The sequence below is a fragment of the Adiantum capillus-veneris genome, chromosome 3, assembly GCF_014529385.1.
Source record: "Adiantum capillus-veneris isolate H3 chromosome 3, ASM1452938v2, whole genome shotgun sequence".
In the NCBI taxonomy this organism is placed as follows: Eukaryota; Viridiplantae; Streptophyta; class Polypodiopsida; order Polypodiales; family Pteridaceae; genus Adiantum; species Adiantum capillus-veneris.
The window spans coordinates 48,291,674-48,316,356 of record NC_140933.1 but is presented as its reverse complement, the minus strand read 5'-3'; the positions used below and the strand labels follow the sequence as shown (position 1 = coordinate 48,316,356).

Below are 24,683 nucleotides of genomic sequence, written 5' to 3'. Positions count from 1 at the left end.
TTCACAATTTTATTCGACACTAGCCCAGTGGAGTTTCGTGCCGCCTAGAGATATTGGCCCCAAAGACTGGCGCCCCATTTGGTATTTCTTATTGTATTAATCTGAGTTCAAAGTACAAGAGTGCGGGTAGGCGCTCACACTTAGACTCTGCGTCCAGATGCTTTGAGTTGTGAGAGGCTTGCTCACATATTTAAAGAGTACAAGGGATGCCAAAAGCAGAGCCCCAAAAGCTGAAAATCAAAAGCCCAAAGGCTTCCTGCTTTCCACAAGCTCTCTCTTGAGCCAATAGAAAAATAAAGCAAAAGATTTCTCTCTCTCTCTCTCTCTCTCTCTCTCTCTCTCTCTCTCTCTCTCTCTCTCTCTCTCTCTCTCTCTCTCTCTCTCTCTCTCTCTCTCTTGCTTAATAAAATAAAGCAAAGAGGCTCTCTCTCTCTCTCAATTGCGTTGGAAAACCAATGCCAAAAAGCTATGCCCAAAATTGCCGCAAAAGCTGCTTTCCGAAAAATCCACCACAAATCACAAGCTGCCACATCAACAGTTGTACGGTGGGCTGCCACGTCAACAAGTGTACGGAATTTCCTGCAGTTAGGGTTAGGGTTTCTTGCAGTTAGGGTTTCTTGCAATTAGGGTTAGGGTTTCCTATAGTTAGGGTTTCCTACAATTAGGGTTAGGGTTTCATGCAGCACTGGATAGCCACGTCACAATTTGTGACAAAAGAAGCGGAGAAAAAGCAAGAAAAGCAAGAAAACATATTTTTGTCAAAGTCTAGAAGGAATGGGAGGCCATCTAGCAGTTCAGAGGAGAAGAGCTCGTCCTCTTCTGACAGTGAACAAATGGACAAGAAGACCAAGGAGTTCAAGGATGGGGGTCAAGCAATCAGGTTTGACACATTTTCACGCTACCAGAACACCCATCGAGGCCTTGAGTTTATACAGCAATTTGACCTTGCCTTCTCGAGAGGTTGGTTCTCGGAACGCTCCAAGGTGCGAAGGGCGGCCTCTTGAAGGAAAAGCACAGACCTGGTGGTCTACTCTGTTGTTACGCGAAGAAGCACCTACCACATGCGTAAAATTCAAGAGAATTTTGACGTCAACTTGGATATCAGAAGAATATGAAGAAGGTGTCATCACGCTTAGGCATCATTTTGAGAATGACTACCGAAGACATGCTGGATGACTACTGCGAGAGGTTTCGGGATACCTTTTTGCCAGTGTCCTCATTTCGGAGGGTCACTTTGAGAGACCATATTGAGCGGTTTTGTTGTGGATTGCCAAAAGAGATTCGACAATATTGTCTGCAAAAGAAGTCTGATTCTATTCAGAGACTTATGGGGACATGCCAAGCAAGGTTTTCAAATGCATGCTGGCTCATTGATTTATCCTACAAACACGCTAGTGTCCACCTCAACAGGGCAAGAGTCCTCCTGCAAAGAGAATGAACCAGGGAACCGAATGAAAGTTCGAGATGAAAGTTCATCAGAGGATTCCGGAAAAGTAAGGGAATTTGATGGTACTGCATCTGAGGATTTCGATGAACTAAGGGAACCAAATGCAAATTCATTGGAGGATTCCCGGGAAGAAAAGGAATCGGATGATGGTTCATCTAAGGGCTCCGACGATTGAGATTGAAATGCCAGCAGACAAGAGAGGCCGGCGAGGCTACCAACAAGTCCCAGGGCACAAGAAAAGAACATAAAGGGAATCAGCTAGTAGATTAGAGAGTTCCAAAGATCCAGATTGAGGTGCCAAGGACATGGGACTCGAGGCCAGCAGGACTACCAACAAGTCACAAGGCACAAGAAAAAGGCAAATTAGGTCCACCAGATAATTTGGTCAAGGGTACTTTTTGGCCCTCGATGCAAAATGTATGGAGGAGGAGAACATTGCAAATTCTCTTCAAAGAGATCTGTACCTTGAAGCTTTTGGAATATTAGCAGTGTCTATGCCAAAAGCTACCAATCAGCAAGTTGAATTTGGTGCGGTGTGGACTGCATAAGAGAGGAGCCACTCCACTCCTTTGTCACAGACTGTCTAGATTGAATAAAGTCACTAATTTCTCTTTGAGATTATAAGGATACTGACGGATTGATAGTATTTTGCGGAATGACTTTATGAATATATGTACATTGAATTGGAAATTTCCTTGCTTGAACTAAAGGCATGTGTGTATTGTTAGAGACATGTAGAGAAAAGTGAAATGTCTACAGCATTTTGTTTGATGAATGATGTGAACTTAGTGCATCTAGACATCCGTTAGAGATCAGCAAGATTTGGATGCGATGGCTGAGTGACTAAGAACTAAATGTGACTCAATGAGATTCTAGTGCATCAAGATATCTATATGGATAAGATGATTGGATCTTGGTGTGAGCGAATCAAGAGTTCCAGAAGGATGAGATGGTTGCACAATGATCTAGGTGCAATAAGAGTTCTTGTTAGGTGCAACGGAAGTGTTAAAGGATTTAGCTTGGATCTACTACTCCGCACAAACACAATGGACACTTTACTTCACTTGAAAGAATTAAATTGAATGAAAAAAAGAGAGACACAAGAGAGAGAGAGAGAGAGACGACATAGGATGTCGGGTCCCAAACCCTCAAGGGACCCCTTGTTGTGTTGCCAGAGCGTTTTTGCAATGACTAGGCACGCAAAGAAACAGGCATTTTTCGTCCCGGAGGACCCCCCCTCCACCTACGCTTTTTTGCAGATCAGGCCATCGTTTTTGCTCTTGGCTGTCGACGCTACAATTCTGGGGCAATTTTCATCGCCCAAATATCAGAGTTACCCGGAACGGGGACGGGGACCTGGAACGGGGGCCTCCGGAACGTTTTCGGAACGCCCCCCCCCCCCCCGGCCCGAACGGGAACGGGGGCCGGAAAGGTAAGTTTAAAATATGCTTAAATTAGGTTGGATTTAACCTATATGTTAGTAGAGAGCCATACACACCCATTAGTCCAAGTAGAATCCTATTTAGGCATGCTCTGCAATGATTCTGCAGTCTTAAGGCTTACACGCGATTGCGCAATACAGTGTACACAATACATGAATTGGGATCATCCTTTACAAAAGCATCTTGATTCTTCAAAGTTCATACTACATAGAAAGAACATTAACTCAAAGTTGAAGAATAGAGTCCGGTTTCCACACTAAAGCTTGGAGCAATAAGATGATAGATCATAGATTATAAAGATGGCTTACAAGGCCAGCCAAGGCGCTACAAAAAGACATGTAGAGGCTTCAAGGGCTAAATAACAACTGTAAGAGTCAATAGGTGACATGTCAAGACTCAATCACTCATATGGTAGTGCAATACAAAAAGGGAGCAAAGCCGGAGGCCACAAAGGAAACAAATATCAAAAACCAATGAGCAATGAGTCACGACTCATGCCTGATGTTCACCTATGGGTAGGGACAGAAGAGCATCCCACCTCCCAATCTGTAGTGGAGTCCTGGACGTCGTGAATATCATCCCAATCCTCCTGCATAGGCTCATCCTCATGCGTAGATCCTCCTGCCTCTCCAAGCACCTTTGCCTCTGCCTCTATCTCCCACTGTAGAAAGGGATCTGTCACTTTGGATGCTGACTTGCAAAGCATTCTTAAGTTTGCACTGACAAAAACAAGGTCATTTGCTTTCTCCACTCCAAGTCGGTTCCTCTTTCTAGATGCAATGTGGCTATATACACTCCACAATTGCTCCAAGCAAGAGGAGCTAACCGCTTGGTTGAGAATGCGGATGGCAAGTCCTGAAGATCGAGACCATCTGAACCATTTTCTTACCACCACAAGACGGAGGAAATCTTGGTGCAATGAATTTGGGCATCGGCTGTCCCAAATGACCTTCGCATATCCGTGTAGAATGCAAGCTGATCCTTTCTTTTGCGTTGCATGTCACGATCAGGGTGAAGCTTCTTCTAGATGGTGTTCCAATGTGTTCACCTCCAAATCATGCTCCTGCCCTGCACCCTGGAACTCTGGGTCCAACACAAAAGCTGCACCATGAAGAGGTGAACTATAGGCATTCCACCTACTACTGCAAAGCTCTTTGATTTCTTCGAGCCTATCTGGGTTCTTCTCATGCTCTTCAAGGGCCTCGACCATGCGATCCATTGCTTCATAGATCTTGCCAATGCAAGGTTGCATACTATCACTAGTTTCACCATTTTGTCAATACTCTTTAGGGACTCCTAGAACTCAGGATCCTCCACCTTCCCTGTACAAATGATCCCTGTGGCTGTACTTGCATGGGAAGTCTCAACAAACTCTGTACTGATGAAGAGCTGCCGCACTGCACTTTGACACTCTACAAAGCGGCTCACCATTAGATAGTTGTAGGCGAAGCGGGTCTCTCAATACTTTAGAAGCACTTTGCCCCCGACCGCTTCAAGAACTCGGCTCGAAGTATGTTGTGGTTGTTGATGAAAGCAACCACCTTGGACATGGATGCAATGAGAGGCTCTATCCAAGGTAGTTTACCAAAATCCTGTAACAAACTGCTAACGTGTCAAAGCCTAAAGAATAGAGCCTACTTACAGATGTGGCCGAGAGACCTAAACTGTCACAAAGTGAAGACGCGACTGCCCGAGAGCAGAAACCCTAACCCTAATTTCTACCAGAAACCCTGACTGCTGAAACCCTAATTCTGGAAACCTAACCCTAAAACCTACAAACCCTAATTCTGGAAACCCTAACCCTAAAATCAGAAACCCTAATTCTGTCCAAAACCCTAATTCTGTTGAAACCCTAACCCTGAAATCAAAAACCCTAATTCTGTCTGAAACCCTAATTCTGTTGAAACCCTAACCTTAAAATCAAAAACCCTAATCTTGTTTGAAACCCTAATTTTGTTGAAACCCTAATTTTGTTGAAACCCTAACCCTAAAATCAAAAAATAATTCTACCCAAAACCCTAACCCTGATTTGCTGACGTGGCAGGCTGACACGTGGCCTGTTGTACGGACACTAGTGCGATTTACAAAAAGCTGGCAACTTTTGGCATTGCTTTTTGGACCAGGAGCTTTTGAGTTTTGAAGGCTTTTTCAATTGTAATTGCTTTTTAGGCCAAGGGCCTTTAAATATGAGGTTAGGGCTCATTCTCTGGCATGCTTCCTGGAGAAGGTGCAGAGTCTCGAGTACCGGCTTGTACTGTATTGATGCAATATAAAGAAATACCAATAGGGGAGCCAAGATTTGGGGCCAATACTCTTTGGGATGGAATTCCGCCACTCCGTGTCGCGTGTCGTCTCTCTCTCTCAATTCAGTTGTTATTGAAGTGCTAAAAGTATGTTCGGTCTCTTCTTTTCTATTGGCACGTGGTGCCTACCTTGTGACAAATCCTTCAAGAGGTGGTTTTTTTTTTCCGAGAAAAAGATCCTTCTATTAGTTAATGAAAACTGCCCATAGGGCTACATCCACCTCTGCAGGAGAGGGCTACAACAAGCATGATGGGGAGACTCTCCCAATGAAAAAACAGCATATATACAATGAGGCTAAATCAAGAAATGGGAGGAGGGAAGAGCCACACAGGTGGACAGTAGTGCCATCTGGGCATCCCCTGGACAATGGTGTAGAAAGGCCCAGGGCGCCAGAGTCGAAGGAAAGCCTCGCGGCGCTCCCGCATGCGGTCGGAGCTGCCCTGTAGTCCCTCAAGCTGTCCTCTGAGAGTATGGATCAGCTCTAGCCAAAAGTCACGAACAGTCTCTGCTGGTGGCACAGGGCGAGCCTCAAAGATGCGGAAACAGCGGGCCCGCCAGATGAACCAGAGAGCTAGGTCGCTGATGAGCTCCCAACACTCCTCTCTCTCACTGCACCACTCCTGTGGAGTAAGATCTGTAGCAGGCTGGTGAGTAGGTCGCCCCCCCTGCATCACTATCATCCTGCTGGTGGAAAATAGCTCAAACTGAAGTGCCGGGCCCGTGAGGGTGGACCAAGTCGCTGCCCCCCAAGTGTACTGTCAAGCCGTGGAGAGGGAAGGCATCAGCCGAAGAACTCGTAGCCACACACACCTGCTAGGCCGAGGGACAATCCCAAAGACAGTGACGTTGACTCTCCACCAACTGGTCACAGGTTGCACATGCGGCCGAGAGACCACTATGCACAAGCCAGCTCCCTACTGCTGTGGCTCTGTGTGCAACCAGCCACTGGAACAAAGTGACGCGCCTCGGCTGTCTGGAGTCCCACAGCCTCTGCCAAAAAGCTGCCAAGAACTCGACTATGAGGCCCTCCTCCTGCCAATGACGTGTTGCAGCGGGGCGGGCCTCTCTCTGTGCTGCAAGTATATGATGTTCAAGCCGAACAGTGTACTGAAAAAAGGGGACTCCTGGGCGGTCTGCAGAAGAGAAGGGGTCCCTCCATAGCCACTCACCAAGATCCCACTGTACTCGTGCCAGTGGACAGCACTCCCAAGCCCATAGCCTCCAGTGTCCTGTCTCAAGAGCTGTTGGGTCAGGGTCGATGACGCAAGTCCTCCCACAGATGCCCACAACTCGGATCCTCTGGAAACAGCACTCTGCTACCTGCGGGGCCTCTACTACAACTCGCTGTAATCGTCCCCCACCCTGAAGCTCGAAGAACAGGGCTGGGACAGTCTCTGAGCAAGCCTTGACTGAAATGAGAACCTCTAGTCGTGTGAAGGCTCCCATCCACCGGGGTGCTCCTGGCTCGAGAGGCGTGAGCCACTCAGCTGGAACTGACTCTGAGATGTCCTGACACATGCTCTGCACCCCTCTCATGCCCTGTAGCTGGACAGCCTGCACCTCCTCTGACAAACCTGTGAACGCTAGCCAATCACCTAGAGAGCGCGCTGGACCTGCTGCCATGGGACCCCAAGAAACATGAGGCCGACTCCCAACCAAGTGGCCTCTCTAAGTGCTAACCATGGGGTCCAGACGAGGGGCTGCCGTAGGCGCTCCTCCGTGCACGTCGGCTGTCTCTGCTCCAAGCCACGCCGTAAGAGCTCCCAAGATCGAAGCAAACTCACCGCGAATCGGTCCTCCAGTCTCCTGCTCAAACCAACTCGGCGCAACTCTGTAAAGATCCATCTGGTCGAAGGTTGCCAGGGGCCTCCTGACTGAGACACCCTGGCACGAAGCCTCTGCAGCAAGAACTCCTTCCAGGGCTCCTCGCCTGGAAGAAGTCCTCTGACGACGAACTTCCCAAGAAGGGCTCTGCTTTGCTGTGCTGGATCAATGATCCCAAGTCCTCCCTGAGAACAAGGAAGTGTGATGACCGACCAAGCCACCTTGGCTCCGGCAATCTGAGTGTCGCGACCTGACCAAAGGAAGTTCCTGATCAGCCTCTCTACCTGGCTGATACAAGAACTCGAGAAGATCCAGCAAGAAGTGATGTACCACATAGTCGCCAACAACACCTGGTTGGCAACTACTACTCTACCAGCCAGCGAAAGTCGTGCTGAGCTCTAATGTAACAGCTTTCTCTTGATGGACAGGAGAAGAGGGGCAATCTGCTGCTCGGGGGGACAAGTCCAAACCAACCTGACAACCCAAGTACCGAACTGCAGTCCCTGGAGGAATCCACCTGAAACCCTCTCCTGGCATCCAATCTGGCACAAGAGCACTGCCAACCGAGAAAGCCACTGTCTTTCTCCAGTTGATCAGTGCGCCCGATGCACAGCAGAAGGTCTCCAAAGCCTGCTCACATCTGTGTAAATTGGCCTCCTGGCCCTCTAAGTACAAGGCTAAGTCGTCGGCAAACTCAGCATACTGCGTTCCTTGACAAAACCTGTCTGAGTCCCATGTATAAGGCTCTCCAAAAGTGGCTGAATCCTCAAACTCAGAGCCTTGGCAAGAATTTTGTAGGCTGAGTTGAGAATGGTGAAGGGGCGCCACTATCGAATCTCATCCAAGGAGCCACCCTCCTTTGGAATAAGGTAAATCATGCCCTCACTCATGCTATCCGGCATCACTCGTGTGTAGAATGTACTGACAGGCACTACAAAGATCTGGGCCAAGCAGGTCCCAGTACTCCAAGAAGAAGCTGGGAGTCAACCCATCCTCACCTGGACAGCTACCACGAGGGAGGGCCCTAAGAGCCGTGTGCAGCTCCTCAAGCTGAAGAGGTATCTCTAGCCTCTGGCGCATCTCCTCAGTCACAAGACAAGGCATCTGTGCCCAAACCTACTCCCTGCATGCATCCTGTCTCTCTGACTGGGGCTCAGCCGACAGTAACTCACGGTAAAAGTCAGTAGCAGCTGCACGCATATCCTCGAGCTCACAAACAACTGACCCATCGGGTCTCCTCAACTGATTGACCTTGGCATGCGAGTGCCGAGGTCCCACTATCTCAAAAAAAGCACCTGTCACTCTGTCACCCACCTGAGTCCACTGAGATGCCTGTCGGTGAAAGGCAAACTCATGGCGCCTCTCCTCTGTGCAAGCAAGCTCCTGTCGAGCCTGCTGTAACTGCTCCTCCAACCATGGACTGTCTGGATGCTGCTCCTGCATCCTCTGTAGTGAAGCAATGCCTAGGCCTGAGGCCACTCTGTCTGCAGGTGGAGCCTGGCTGTCCATGCCCTCTGTCCAGAGAGCCTCGACCCTCTCTCTGAGTGCTGAGTCCAACAAGACCCGCTCTGGGATGCGAAGCATCGTGCTCCCACTCCTCTGCCTATCTGCCACTGTGAGGATCACTGGTGCATGGTCCGCGAAGGATGTCCCTGCCAGGATGCCCACTGATCCCCCCAAGTCACTGAAGTGGTCACTAGTGTAGAAGCGATCTATGCGTGCTAGATTCACTCCTCCCACTCTGCGGTCCGATCTAGAGAAGGCAAGACTCTCTGGAGGCCTCACAAAGCCAAAATGCTGCCATGTATCCGAGACCCTCAAAGTCATACACAACCTCTCCCAAGCTGCTAACTAGACTCCATGCACAGTAGCATGGCTGCCTCCGATCCTGTCAGAAGGGTCCTCCAACATGTTGAAGTCCCCTCCTACACACCACTGGTCAACCTGTGGCAAATACTCAACAATCTGTGACCAAAGCTCTGCACGAGCACTCGCCACATTGGGCACATAGATGTTCAGGAAACCCACAAGGCCACCCTGAACCTGCATAGTAATCCACTGAGCCCTGCCTGGCACAATAATCCCTCTGCCCACAATGGCCTACTGCAATGAGTCCGCAATAGTCATATATACCCCACCCTGGATGCCTCCAGGTCCAAAAGCAGCTGACCAAAAGGTATCATAACGTCCACGCAAAATCTGACCACATCGCCGAATGCGGCTCTCAGACAAATGGTGCTCCTGAAGCATAAAGAGATCAATCTCTCCTCCCACAAGGCAACGCTAAAGCTCCTGACGCAATCGGCCCCGCTATCGCTGAAATTGGGGCCCACCTAGTCCCTGCACGTTCCACGAGACGATCCTCATGGGGAGCGAGAGAGAACAGATGCTGCCGCAGCAGCAAGACGGGCTATCTTCGAGGCTGGCTTGGATGGGGAGTAATCCGCATCCGAGCGTCCTCTAGATAGGCGAGACTACAGTGAGTGCCTGGTCCAAGCCCAAGCAGAGCGAGCCGTGCATAAAGCAACCTCCTCTGTCCAGGAGTCCTCATGAATGTATACATAGCAAGGAAAACACTGCGTATCAGCAAAAAAGTACACCACAATGTGTCTACATCCTGCTGAGGCTGGGGGTGTCACCGCAAACTTGGCCAGTGGCCACAAAGTCTGCAGCAAATCTGTAACGCCAAGTTCCCCCATGTGGTGAGAGAACTTGAGAACCTGTGTATGCAACCATCCCACCACTGAGTCGAGGGACCACTCTGTCTCAGTCCTACCACAGAGGGGGAAGGAGAAACCAACTGCTGAGTCCAAGGCCTCTGTCTCCCTAGCGGCGAGGAACAAAGCGTGGACCGTGAAGCAGGCTGCCTCGTGGTCTGCTGCGGAATCGCCGAGAAAGCGAGTGAACCCGTAATCGAAGAAATCCCAGCAGCGTCGGAGGTCAATGCTCGTTAGACCACGAGGGATAGCTGCAAGGGAAGATGTCTGAATCTGCAAAGGGGGCCGCAAGAAGGGCTGACCCTCTCTCGCTAGGCAACTCGTGGCAAAGGCGCTGCCAAGAGATCTCCTAGCCGCCGACGAGGGACCAGTCTCCTGAGTCGACTGTGGTACTGAAGCAGGAGGAGGGGGAGAAGGAGCTGGGGGGGGCGGAGAAGAAGAGAAGTGGGGTGGGGCGACAGAGACAGGGGGGCGAGGTGGGGAGTGGGCGGGAGCAGAGGGCGGGGGAGGGGATGAGGAGGAGGAGGGGAAATCGGAAGGCGGAGCCGCTGGTGAGGGTGAAGCGGAGGTGGAGGCTGGCGTAGGGGGCTCCTCCTGCTCAAGAGGACCAAAGCGGTTCCCCGTGGGAACCCACTACTGCTGAGTAGGCACCTGAGGGCCACTCTGAGTGCCAGGCTGTCGCTGTGGCCCCTGGCGTCGACGGCCACGGGCCTGCTGCCACCCCTCCTCCGCTGGAGCCGCAGGCTCGGAGGGTGGCTCTGAATCTGTGCGCTGTCGCTGGCTGTGGCTGCGGCCTAGCCTTGGCAGGCTGGGACTGAGGCTGAGGTGCGGGTCGTGGTCTCCTCCGTGGACAGGCCTTCGCTAGGTGGCCCATCTGTCTGCAAATGAAGCACTGGTTCGCGAGACCCGAGTACTCCACACTCTGTCTAAACCAACCCCCACTCACCCGAGGCAGAAGCATGACCTTCGGAAGCGTGTGGGTATCTCTAACCAAAACTCGAACTGAAGGGATGCCAACTGCCTTGGCAGCTACTGATGTTGCCGTACGAGGTGTCTCCAGGACAGTCCCGATGGCGGAGCCAATCCTGGAGAGAAGTGGAAGGTACTCCCTCCGTAAACCCGGAAAGCAGACTGAGATAGGGATGTCTACCTCCTCTACTAGCACATCCGAAGTCGGGTCAAAACCATGTCGCCACTGTCGAAAGTGGGCGCGTGATGCTCGGATGGCCAGTGGACTCATAGCTATGACCTTGGAGACCATCTCGGAAGTCTCGAACTCAATCTGGTAGTACCCCCGTCCGAGAATCTGGACATCCAAGATCTTGCCCACCTCTACGATAAGGCGGGCTTGGAGAAGGTCTCGCAGCTCTCCTCTGCTAGGACAGGTGCCGAGAACCTTGCAGATGACAGAAGTCGCCTGCAAGAGTTCTACCTCTGCGGCAAGGCTCGCTTGCTCTGTCGGCGAAAGAGCAAGTCGAATGGTGGGCTCAGCACGGTCGGGCGAGGGGGCTTCAGGGGAGTCCCTCTGTGGTGGAGCTGGAGCCTCCATCTGTGTCTACTGCTGAGTCGAAGAAGCGGGCGGTGAAGAAAATCTGCAAACGAGTACGCCAAGCAATTGTCCGAAGAAAAAGTGTTGCCGAGCCAGGTGTAGAAGACCTTCGGGAGCAAGAGCGATGAGGACAGGGGGGGGAATGTGGGCAGCCGGGTAATGTGCAGGTGCACAAGCGGCAGCGAGCGGGGGGATGGGGTGGGGATGGCAACGCGAGAGGAGGGCAGCGGGCAGCCTTTGGGGCAGCGCGAAAACAGGGGGGGGCAGCGGGCGGGCTGTGGGGCAGCGCGCAGGGGCTGATGGGGACGGGGGGGCAGTGTAGGGGCAGCGGGTGAGGGGGGTGGGGGGAGAGGTTAGCGATGGCGCAACAAGGGGGAGGCGAGCAGCAGTAGCAAGCAATCTCAAGAGGTTGTTAAGCCAATGTGCCATGCAAAAGGACACCGTGATGTGAGGATAAGCGCCTTCCAAAATAGCCCCGACTGCTCTGTTTGATGCCTTCCCATCAGTGACCAGACCTATCACAAGGTCCGACCCAATGGTCTCTACGGCGGAGGCCCACTCACCCGCAAGGACATCTGCTAATTTTCCAGTCTCCATGGCCTCATGGGAGTGGGCAAAATACATCTCCCCTTTGGAATAGGCAACAATGCCATGGATGGACCTCCTCCTAGTGTCGCTCCATCCATCCGCAATGAGGGTCACGCCATACTTCGTCCATTGCCTCTTCATGTTGAGGGTTGCCATCTCCACAACGGCCTTCTCTCTATCGAGTAGAGTAGTATGGAGGGCCTCGGAAGAGGGTGGCACATAGCGTGCCCCATACTCTCCAATCCTTGTGCACATGGTCTTGAAGTACTCCGACCTAAACATTGCACATAAGAGGTATTAGTATTTACTATTTAGATGAGAATGAGAATCGAGATAATTGATTGTATGAAAATGATAGTAAGTCTTACCGAGCCTTTATGAAGGGGATGTGATCGTGATAGAAAAATCGGGCAACACTTGCATCCACATCCTTCTTCCTTTTTGGATCCCAAGTGGTATGTAGGGTGCGTTGGTGAGATTTGGGAGTGGAAACTGGAGTAGTGTTAGGCATTGAAAATGCCGATCGAAATGATGTGGCCGCTATCTCCGTTGTTACCGCATTGCTATCACCACCAACCGATGAAGAAGGTGTACAAGAGGGAAAAACCAAATTGTTGGGGTCGATTGCGGGACGCTTAGCCTTGCCGCTTCTTTCTCTTCTTTGTTGGCTTTGATGGCGGCATCCTTGGCTTCAAATTCCTTCAACCGTTGCTCGTTGACGGCCTTGCATATTGCTACTTGTTGTCCCTCTAGCTTAAGGAGGTGAGCACGGACTTTGGTTGTGCCGGATTGCCGTTCAAAGCCGCATAGTTTGCACTTCCATGCGCGTGCACTACCGGACTTTCCCAACACTCGGGAATGCACTTCATCCCACCATGATGCTTCGTCCTTCTTCTTCTTGGCACCCAAGGGATCACGTTCACTTGATGCGGAAGCTTGCGCCAGAAGTGATGAGACTCGAGAGAGGAAGTAATCTTGAGAGAGAGAGAGAGAGGGGGGAGGGGGGGGGGGGGGGGGGGGGGGGGGGGGGATGAGGGAGAGGTGAACTCTCAAGCTTGAGCCTTGAGGCCCAAGGGAGAGGGAGAGCGCCGAGCGGTGATGAATGAGTGAATCATGAGTGATGGAGAGATGGAGAGGTGGAGCTTGAGCGAAGTGGAGCGGCAAGCGTCAAGCTTGAGCCTTGAGGCCCAAGGGAGGGAGAGAGAGAGTGGCTTGGCTTGATGAAGAGGTGGAGAAGGCTTGAAGGCTTGAGCCTTGAGGCTTGAAGGCTTGTGAAACAACCGGCTCTTGAGACTTGCCTTGCTCCTTGAGGCTTGAGGGAGCTTCAAGATATGCCTCATTGCCTTGAGAGCCTTGGCTTTTATAGGAGTGGAGAAGACCCCCTCTCTTTCCTCCCCCCCCCCAAACCACTCAAAAGCGCCCAAAAACCTCCAACAATCCGATTTTTTAAAATGCCTTAACAGCAAGTTTTTTTGAATTCTGCCGTTCCGCCCGCGTTCCACCCCGTTCCAGTGACAGATTTTTCGGGAACGCCGTTACCCCCCGCATCTCCGTTCCAACCCGACTCCATTGGGAACGCGTTCCGGGAACGGGAGGGGACTGTTCCGCCTATTCCCTGTTACTCGGCCAAATATCCCTCCCTCTACTTGCGTTTTTGGACAGTTGCTGCGTTTTTGCAGCAAGCGGGAAGCGCTCAGCTTTGCTCCACCAAATTTTGCCTACTCGACCCGGCTCGGCATCCGGTGCCTTGCCGGCCCGTATCCTCTCCATTTCCTACAGATTCCAGCCATGCACCGATGAAAACGCTACTGTCCAGCGATTTTCAGCGTGCTCGTACCCTCCCGGCAGGGTCCGGAGCGGTGTAGAGGGTATGAGGAGAATGGTGAATCACTGTCACTGTCCTTGATGGGCTGAAAACAGAGAAAACACAGCAGCGTTTTTGGGTGGACAACAGCCTCTTTGTCATGTGCACATCTAACCCTATGTGTACGTAGACAAGCTACTTCATGACATGGGTTTAGTTCAGTTAGCTTAGCAAGTGTTCTGGCACTTTTGTGAGTCTGTTCGCAGACCGTGCATGTCCAGACACGTAGAGTAGATGCATATCCTCTGGTTGCACACAGCATGACTATCAGATTATAGTCACAGCCCATCAGGAGCATTTTTACACTGCATAGACCTATTTTCCCTATTTTAGCCAATTTTTCACTTATTATTATTAAGTGACTTTTGTTGGGAAACTGGGTAGGGCAATTTAACAAGCAAGTTTATAAGAAAACCCAGCGCTAGCACTTTTTGGCAGAAGAGACAGCAGGAACACAGTGTTCAACAGGCACCTTCTCAACAAGACTCCCCCCCGCAACAACCCTAGCGTTTTCAGCCATATGTAAGTCTAGCGTTTTTGCATCATCTCAGCCTTGGCGTTTTTGCACAGCAGATCAGCACGACAATAGCAATGTGAGGATTCTAAGTGCTAATCCTTAATTAAGTACTTAAACTCATGATTAAGACTTAAGAAACTGAAACTGAACTTAAAACAAGACTTAGAAGACTTTGTGTTTCATTGATTGAATGTGTGATACAAGGGCTCCTTATATAGGAGACGAAGAGACATAAATGAAAAGACACGTCTCTTGGTGAAGAGACACGACTTTAGACGTAAAGACACATCCTTTCGGCGAAGAGCTACAGCCATTGGGCGAAGAGTCGCACCTGTAGAGCGAAGGGGTGTGACCAGTCGTCGGAGCAGTGTGGCTTTTGGCGAAGAGACACGTCTTTTGGGCGAAGGGGTGTGACCATCCAAGCGCAGGGGTCCTCCTTGGCATAGCACTTCGCGTATCTGCAACTAGGAGTAGATGTATTGCTCTTAACATAGTCACAATCGTGACATTCCCTCGCATTTAAAATGAGAGCCCGTGTCAAAGAAATGACTTCTGATGTTGATAGAACTCTGGAAACGCATTGAATCTTCGAAAATCTTCAGTCTTTGAATTATCTGAAGTCTTTGTCTTGAACCTTTGCTTCTTGCGAAACCTTTTTGCTTTGACTGCTAAATCCCATATCATTGCATTATTCAAAGACTTTTTAGAGGAATCTGGCATAATCAGGTTGACTGCAACAAGAGGTTGATCTTCAAAATCCTTTATGCGATGTGAGATTTTTGGTTCAAAATCTTCGAGTAACTGCGAAATATTTGGGGAAGAGGAAATCTTCTCAAGGTACTCTTCAGATGGGGTGACTTCAACTTTAGTAATCACTAGAGAGGATTTTGGCTTGAGACTGTAATCATCTTCCAATAACGAATCCCAAAATTCTTCAAAATCATCTTCACGAACTGTTACTTCATGACTTGTAATTGGCATATCATCATCCAGTAATGAATCAAAGAAAGCATAGTCGTCTTCAGACTCGGAATCTGCAACTATATTTTTATCTTTGTCTTCATCAATTGATCCAGGAGAAGTTAATGAATTCAAAAATTCATCAATAATAATATCTACATTTGCATTGGAAATCATATTCTCTTCATAATCCACTATATCATGCTGTTTGCAATTGACTAGTACACGTGAGGCTTGAATCACTCTTTCCGCATGAGAAAGCTCGTGTAAAGTCAATTCACGTCCATCTTTGAACAAATTGATAGTATGTCCTCGAAAGCTAATTGCTGGATCATATTGGAATAACCAATGCTGACCAAGAATCATGTCGTAATAAGATAAAGGCATGACTTCAAAATCCAGTTGATCTGCATAAGTTTGAATCTCAAACTGCAATTGTCGAACTCTGATCACAAGTTAAAATCGATCCATCTGCTAATTCCACATCATATAAGTGAGAGGTGATGGGCCCATAACCCACAGGTCCCAGGAAAAAATTTGCTCTGATACCACTGTGAGGATTCTAAGTGCTAATCCTTAATTAAGTACTTAAACTCATGATTAAGACTTAAGAAACTGAAACTGAACTTAGAACAAGACTTAGAAGACTCTGTGCTTGATTGATTGAATGTGTGATACAAGGGCTCCTTATATAGGAGACGAAGAGACATAAATGAAAAGACACGTCTCTTGGTGAAGAGACACGACTTTAGACGTAAAGACACATCCTTTCGACGAAGAGCTACAACCATTGGGCGAAGAGTCGCACCCGTAGAGCGAAGGGATGTGACCAGTCGTTGAAGGAGTGTGGCTTTTGGCGAAGAGACATGTCTTTTGGGCGAAGGGGTGTGACCATCCAAGCGAAGGGGTCCTCCTTGGCATGGCACTTCACGTATCTGCAACTAGGAGTAGATTTATTGTTGTTAACATAGTCACAATCGTGACAAGCAGAACAACAGAACCAAGCCTAGCATTTTTGCATGGCAGAACCAGCCTTGGCGTTTTGCATTGCAAATCAGCCCCAGCGTTAACAGAAGCATCAGATCCCTAGCATTTTTGCATCAGCCTGGCATCATCTCAGCCCTAGCGTTTTGTTTGCAGATCAGCCTCGACGTTTTGCAGATTCATCTAGATGGAACTTCAATAAGCACCAGCGTTTTCAGTTTTCAGCAGTCAGACATCGCAGTCGAAGTCCCAAACCTCGTAGATCTCACCTTTCCGCAGCAGATCCTCGCTGCACGATCAGATCCAGCGCAGTTGCAATTTCAGCCCACGAGAAGAGGGATTAATCGGCGAGGCCATATGCTCGTTTTCAGCGCATCGTCGTTGCATCATCGACATCGTCGTCATCACCGACATAGAGTCAAAATTCAGCAGATAAAGATTTTCAGATTTCAGCCATTAGCGTTTTCAGATTTCAGCCCGTCTCGTCGTCGTCCTCATCTTCGTCGACATCTTTGGCAAGTCCAAAGCATTGTAGAGATTTGTGCAATCAATAGTAGACCGCTCTCGCCATAGAGAGTGGGGCCTTTGAAGGAGGGTTTGACAACATTTTGTTGTCGTATTCTTCTCTCTCTATCTCTCAGTCTCAGCACCTTCATTCACAGTGTTTATCCACTTTGTTTGTGATCACTTGCACTCTCTCATTAAAGGAACGGAAGGCTCTCCCTTCCGTAAGTAAAAGGAACCTTGAGCACAGTTCGGAGCACTCATCTTGAGCAAAGTTCAACATTTACTTCGTTGCACCTTACATTGGTATCAGAGCTTTGGCAGTGTTCTGTATCACTCAAGGAAAGAATCACAAGAACCACAGAGTTTTTTTTTTGCTTGTTGCGGTCGCACGTAACCCAAGTCCTCTTGGGCGTGTCGATTCCTAATTGTGTTTTTAAAGTGTGACAGGAATCCCAAGAAAGAAGGGCTTGTCTAGCCTCCCCTTATTTCTCTTTTCACTCATTTAGAGCGGACCGTGCACTTAGTGGCCGGCCAATCGACGTGAGGTGGGAAAAAGTAACCTTGCTGTGAGCGCAAGGCTACCAAGGGGTGCGCCCACAGGAAAGAGAAGAGCTCAGGTAAAGAGAAGATCCTTCTCTCACACAGATTGCAAGCTAGAGAAGAACCTCAAGACCCTCAAGAACCTCAAGAACCCAAGACTCACAAGAACTCAAGTTCCTCGTGAACTTAAGAACCCAGGACTTCAGTGGATGGTCATCACCCGAAGCGGAATGGATACTTCGCATGGAGGTGATGAGCATGAGGGTGGCGAAGAAGAATTTTCCCCACCAGGCGGTTTTTCTGATCCTCTCCCTTCCCTATCTATGCAAAGGATTGCACTAACTCCTATGGAGGCTTTCGACAAGATGATGATGGACAGGAAGTTAGAACGTGAAGCAAGAAAAGCAGAAAGAAAGTCAGAACATAAAGAAAGAATGGCAGCCATAGAGCGTGAGCGCGAGCAAGCACGCTTGGCACCCGAAGAAATACGAGCAGGGCTCGCAAGCGCGAAGAATCCGGTTAGCCTTTGAGCGTGAGCATGAGCACGCCCACTTGGCGGCCGAATAGAGAGCCCAACACATGCAAGAGTTGTTCCGACTCTTTTCTAATGTGCACGCACAGATTGCAAAGAATCACGAGAAGGAAACTCTCTCAGTCTCGTCTTCTCCAAAGCTCGACACACATGATTTGCATGATAAGGATAAGCATGATGATTTGTGATCAAGATGTGACTATTCACGAACATAATGATTTGCATGATAAAGTTGTGATTGTTCACAAGGATGATGGTTTAGTTGATACTTTTTCTAATGAAGCTAACCTCATTGCAGATTCGATCAATCACGAAGAACCGATCTTGGCTCTCGAGTCGAAGTCCAAAGAACCCCCACAGGAAGATTCGATCAATCACGAAGAACCGATCTTGGCTCTCAAGTCAAGTTCCCAAGAACCCCCATAGGAAGTATTATGTGTTTGAATGATTAGTCTATATGCATTGTTCGAGTGTTTCATTCGTGATGCTTTCCTGTATTTTAGTCACCGTTCTTATGTGATCCCTTTTCATAGGCATGCCATATTGCACGATGAACACAATTCATTCATGAATGAGCACAGATGTATGCGGACTACTCAAGAAAAGCTGAAATGTTTGCACTCAACGAATTCACATTCCATGTCTCTTTCTTGGCATGACACAGTATCCGAAAGAGCACAAGAAGGATTGAGCATCAAGCATCGGCATTTCCATTGTGATTTGCCACAGTTGATTGATTTAGATCAAAAAGTCAAGATTCGACCCCAATGTTTGTGTGTGTTTGATGAACAGTTAGGCACTCCCTCTCTATGTTCATCTACATTGCATGCACAGTCTTTCAAGAAGACTAGAATTTTTCCAGTCACTTTACATGGAATGGGTAATGTTCATGTTTTTGTGTTGGAAGTGGTTTCAAGAATTTTCATCCTCGGAGATTCTTGAAGAAGGTAAACACATGACTCTAGACGAAGTTGAAGCATTGAAGCAGCCTCAAATGACTGTCGTTTTCGGCGCCGCCCAAAGAAGCAAGCGCTTCAGACCTTTATGAAGTTCAAGTATCGCATGACCCACGCATCAGAGTGGGCCGGCGAAGAGTCCTTTCCAAGATTCGAGACGCTGTTGGCGATCTTCCTCGACGCCATACAATTCGGTACCAGTACCTCACTTTGAAAAGGAGGGGATGTCACGTGCACATCTAACCCTATGTGTACGTGGACAATCTACTTCATGACATGGGTTCAGTTCAATTAGCTTAGGAAGTGTTCTAGCACTTTTGTGAGTCTGTTCGCAGACCGTGCATGTCCAGACACTTAGAGTAGATGCATATCCTCTGGTTGCACACAGCATGACCATCAAATTACAATCAAAACCCATCAGAAGCATTTTTACAGTACATAGACCTATTTTCCCTATTTTAGCTAATTTTTCACTTATTATTATTAAGTGACTTTTGTTGGGAAACTGGGTACGGCAATTTGACAAGCAAGTATATAAGAAAACCCAATGCTATACTTTCTGGCAGAAGAGGCAGCAGGAACAGAGCGTTCAACAGGCACCTTCTCAGCAAGACTACCCCGTGCAACAATCCTAGGTTTTCAGCTATCTGTAAGCCTAGCGTTTCTCCATCATCTCAGCCCTGGCGTTTTTGCACAGCAGATCAGCGCGGCACTAGCGGAACAGCAAAACCAAGCCTAGCGTTTTTGCATGGCAGAACCAGCCCTGGCGTTTTGCATTGCAGATCAGCCCCGGCATTAGCAGAAGCATCATATCCCTAGCGTTTTTGCATCAGCCTGGCATCATCTCAGTCCTAGCGTTTTTGGTTTGCAAATCAGCCTCTGCGTTTTGCAGATTCATCGTGACGGAACTTTAGTAAGCACCAGAATTTTCAGTTTTCAGCAGTCAGACATCGCAGTAGAAGTCCCAAACCTCGCAGATCTCACCTTTCCACAGCAGTCGTTGCACGGTCAGATCCAGCGCAGTTTGCAGTTTCAGCCCGAAAAACGTAGATTTCAGCATCTACGTTTTCAGCACGTCGTCGTTGCATCGTCGTCATCACCATCGTCACCGACATAGAGTCAGAATTCAGCAAATAAAGATTTGCAAATCTCAGCCATTAGCGTTTTCAGATTTCAGCCCGTCTCGTCATCATCGACATCGTTGGCAAGTCCAAAGCATTGTAGAGATTTGTGCAATCAATAGTAGACCGCTCTCGCCATAGAGAGTGGGGCCTTCGAAGGAGGGTTTGACAACATTCTGGTGTCATAGTCTTCTCTCTCTATCTCTCAATCTCAGCACCTTCATTCACAGTGTTTTATCCACTTTGTTTGTGATCACTTGCACGCTCTCATTAAAGGAACAAAAGGCTCTCCCTTCCGTAAGTAAAAGGAACCTTGAGCACAGTTCGGAGCACTCATCTTGAGCAAAGTTCAACATTCACTTCTGCTGCACCTTACACTCTTGGTTTGTGTTTTTCACAGAGGATGAAGTTACCTCTTGCCAGGACACCATGCGGTGGTGGTCCATGCAGTCTCTCAGTGTGACTGCTACAGTACACGGTACCTTCGACATCGGCTTGATCATCTACGGGCATACGATCCTTGGGAGATCAATTCATTCCAGCCATTATTCGGCGGTTACACACTCCAGAGGGGTTGGTGACTTGTGGTTTGCTATGGACATATATGCACTCATCAGAGGAGTTCACACGAGATATGGCCATGCTCATGGCATATGGGATTCCGACATTCCCAGAGAGGACACCACCATCTTGGTTGGACAGACTCTTACCACTTGACCTCGACACGTCAGATCACTTGCTTACACAGGAGCATCTACATGGACTTAGGGAGAGGATCTTGGATCTCTTCTTGGACAGGTTCATTGCTTGGATCTACAGATTGGAGTGGGACTTCAATGCTTTGGACTCTCTTGGTGAGTTTACCCGCAAGATGCAGGAGATCAGGCATCCCGCGACTACAGTCGGAGTCACCCGAAGCTTGGCTTGGATTGGAGTGTAGTTGCTCTTCTACACTCCTGATCACTTGGATTGCTACCTTCAAAGTTTCTTACACTCACTCTCGATAACCTTACAGCAAACTTATCCCCCGACATGGGCAGTAGGACACTCCCAGCTCATTCACATTGAGAGCCGCACGGAGATGCGGTTTGGTGGCGTTGGCGCAGATTCTATTTTGGTTGACACTCGAGGATTGGAGGCAGGAGACACAGGCAAGACGGCGCAAACATATTGGTTTGGCCACTTCACTTCTCACCGCAGAATGTTCACTCTGGCTTCCCTTCTTCTACAGGATGATTACGGTGCAGACACCTCTTCTTAGAGGCCCTTCACAGTGCAGACTGTTGAGTCTGGCTTTCCCCTCATCTTGGATTACCCTACCTACTGACAGGACACGATCCGGTGGTGGTCCATGCAGTCTATCGGTGACTGCTGCAGCTTACGGTAGCTTCTACAATGCAGACTGTTTAGTTGGCTTTCCTTGATTTGGAGGACATTTATGGCGCAGATTGCGACATCTGGCCTTCCTGGAGTTTTACACAGCTTAGCCACACTGGGTTGCACGTTCATGCATTGACAGGCTTCCGGTCATTCTCATGACGATTTCTGGGCTTCCCCATTTTCTCCAGACGGTTTGACTACAGACACCACAGATTCTATTGGGCAAGACACTTGCAAGTCTATTGGCACTTCTTTCACGACAAGGAGTTGTTTTCACACTCAGTTCGGGACCTTCACGCAATATCTTCACCCTGTATCGGCGGAGTACAACAGTTTGCTACACTGCTTGTGATGGCACTTTACCATGGAGATCTTTTGGCGATCATGACACCCCAGACTGCTGCTACACTCGCGGATTTTGCCGGAGTATTGTCTTTCAATGGACATCGCAGCAGAAATCTTCATGATTTGCCTCACATCTTTGGCTTCACGCGGTTTGTTCAGCATCAAATGCTGAGAGGGGATGCTAGATTTACACCACTCTGCTGCTTCACAGGTCTAGGGCATGCATGTATGGCTAGTGTGCCTCCGGGCCAGCCACCCTTGTATTTGCATTTAGACTGCATTGTCCGGACGTCCACCTTGTCCGAGCGCCCTCATATATTTCCATATATATCTCATTATTGTGTATTGGGTCTTCCCCTCATGGTAGTCATGGGGGGTTGATCGCCCCCTCTTCACCATATCTTGCGTTTGTGGTCTGCTATCTCTCTCTCTCCCCTCTCTTACGCTTCCGCACATGCGTACTCTCACAATCATGCTAAGAAAACCTTGGGATTTTGTTGGTTCCTGCAGCACTACTTAGTGCCCTGCATCTCCCTGTGTCTTCTTGCTTCTCTAAGCACCCAAAGGTTACCCTTATAAGTGCAGGTCGAGCAGGGCTGGCTGAAACCCCACGATTTTGGAATGCCAAGGGTCACTTATTAATAATGTCATCCAAGAGGTGGTTCACATGCAACAAAATGCCTACATGCAAAAATACGGTACTGTGCAAGAGAGGGTATGCAATTGTGACCGGCCTAGGCATGCACGTCTTGCTAGAGGATCACAAAGGTGCCAGGCTAGGTCCTAAGCTAATGACTCGTGCTAGCCTGTAGCATAAGCATGTCCACGTAGCGCAAGTGAAGTGCCCACGTGACATCTCCCAATGTTAAAGGTGAGGCACAACTGCCGAACTTCTTCTTTGGATTCTTTCTATACTTCTGATATTGACTGCTTCTGATGCTTGTCGATGCATAACCAATGAAAACTCCTCCAAAACGAGTGGATACACGGATGTAGCTCCCGTTGCGAAGTAAACACCGACCATATAAGTTGCTAGGTAGCCTTACTACTGTCGCAGAATACCAGCCTTGGTGCTGACTCTGCCTTGCAAGCAAGTACGACCACTCGAATAGTCCTATCATAAAAACATTGCAGGTAAACATGAAAGGTAAGGGTGCTTGGAGGTATTTGCAAGGGTTACTTGTCGACAGAAGTGAATGTACGCTAATGCAAACGCGAATGCAAAAGAGGATTAGGGATCCTTTCTTTAACTCCTTCCATATCCGCATAGGAGGCAAGTAGACCTTGGTACTCTAAGATCTTGATTTTTGTGTATCTGATGTCGATCTTCCTTTAAAGACATGGCAATGAAGATGGGAGCTAGTACTGGATGTATGATACTGAGGGTGTTGAGAGGCTAATAAGTCCGGGGTAGGTACGTGAAGCTTCTTTAATGAAAAAAAACTAGGAGAGGTTCTTTGGGTCCTTGGATTCTCTAGGTTCTTCCCTTCAATTCGCAAAGCCGAAGCACGCACAGAGCTTTGATACCAATGTCAGGTGCAACGGAAATACCCAAAAGCATCTTCTCTCCAAATCTACGCGAAAATTTGCCAAAATTTGCCAACGTAAAACGTGAAAATCCATACAGCTTGCCACATCAGCATGTCACTGCGATTTATGAAAAAGCTACCTCAAAGATCAAGATTTTCAGTTATAGGTTTTAGGTCCCTCGGCCAGTGCTGGGGCAAAGTTAAGAGTTTTTAAACTCTAACCCCCTAGGCCCCACGGCCACAACTTTAGTTCTTCTAGAACGAGGGGAGGCTAGACAAGCCCTTCTTTTCTAGGTTACCTGCCACTCTTTAAAAACATAAAGTAGAGAGATTGACAAGTCAAGTGGTCTTGGGTTGCGTGTAACCTTCAAACAAGCCAAAAAAAAAAAATGTGGTCTCTTTATGGCTTAATGGCCCTTAAGACACAGCAATGAAGATGGGAGCGCATCATATGCGCAATGGACTAAGGGTGGGAGTGGCTAATAACTCCGGCGCAAGACATAGAAAATAAATCTCAAAGAGGTTCTTGAGGTTCTTTTCTTGAGTGATGATATGAACACTGCCAGAGAACTTAACGATTCATGTTGGGTTGGTTGGTGCTGGCATGCCGATGAACTATACCTCCGTAGAATAGTTAAGCAATTGAAACAGTTTGCATACGGTAGCAGCAAGTACAATCTCAAAAGAAAAATAATTCATTTCAAACAGATAAGGCAGGAGAAGCATTGTGTGTGTGTGTGTGTGTGTGTGTGTGTGTGTGAGAGAGAGAGAGAGAGAGAGAGAGAGAGAGAGAGAGAGGTGAGTGCGCGCGCGCGCGCGTGTGTGTCTGTGTGCGAGAGAGAGAGAGAGAGAGAGAGAGCTCTATGATTACCTACTCTGAAGCTTGCTGGGCTGGTGTTCGGATCGACAACGCGGGCAATTCTCCCTTGAGCTCGAATCTCCCCTCTGTTTACACACACATGGGCAGGCGCCCATCACCTTTTGCGGGATGGGCACGATGCGAAGGATCAACCTTTAATAAACAGGCAGTCTCAGCAGGATTTTAAACCATTTAGAAACTAAACAAGGTGAAAATCACAATTGTGACCCAATACTAAATGTCCTTCTTTACATTAATAGAAAAACAAATGTCAAATATTTCTTATTGTTGCCTGCATATATGTAAGGCCATGCATAATTTATGGAGAAAAAATGGTTGCCATATTAGCTTCCCATTGGCACTAATCAAAAACCTTTATTCAAAGGTCCACAATTTCGCCAAAGAGCTCCATGCTTTACGAGCTTTTGAGCTCTCAAATTCTCAGTAGCAGAACAGTTTGGTAAACTATTTTTGAAACATCTCATAAGGACTTGTGTAGGCCGAAAGAAGTATTTTAAAACAAAAAATTGATAAGGAAGTTATGAAACCCTTAAATGAAGGGATCAATTACATACTAAATTCAAAAAATTGTACGTCGTACTCTCTTCTCTACTAAGGCATATTTTAACATTGAAAAAATCTTTGGTGACATGGTCCTCTATGGTTGGAAACTACCAATGTGTCTTCGATCATTTTGAACTCCAAACAATCTTTACAT

General features: G+C 48.4%; 1 protein-coding gene across 7 annotated transcripts in view; it reads right to left on the bottom strand.

Moving 5' to 3' along the window:
• Nucleotides 1-24,120, bottom strand: part of LOC147460875 (uncharacterized) — a 121,337-nt gene extending 97,217 nt beyond the window's left edge. For 2 of the 7 annotated variants that reach the window (XM_086508564.1, XM_086508565.1), the window contains exon 1: nucleotides 23,982-24,120. In XM_086508564.1, coding sequence (XP_086364690.1) covers nucleotides 23,982-24,081 — 100 coding nt within the window. In that variant the 5' untranslated portion in view covers nucleotides 24,082-24,120. Of the gene's footprint in view, nucleotides 1-23,977 lie in introns of all 7 variants that reach the window. The other 5 variants (XM_086508568.1, XM_086508570.1, XM_086508563.1 and 2 more) reach the window with 4 other exon arrangements.
• Nucleotides 24,121-24,683: the final 563 nt, after the last annotated feature.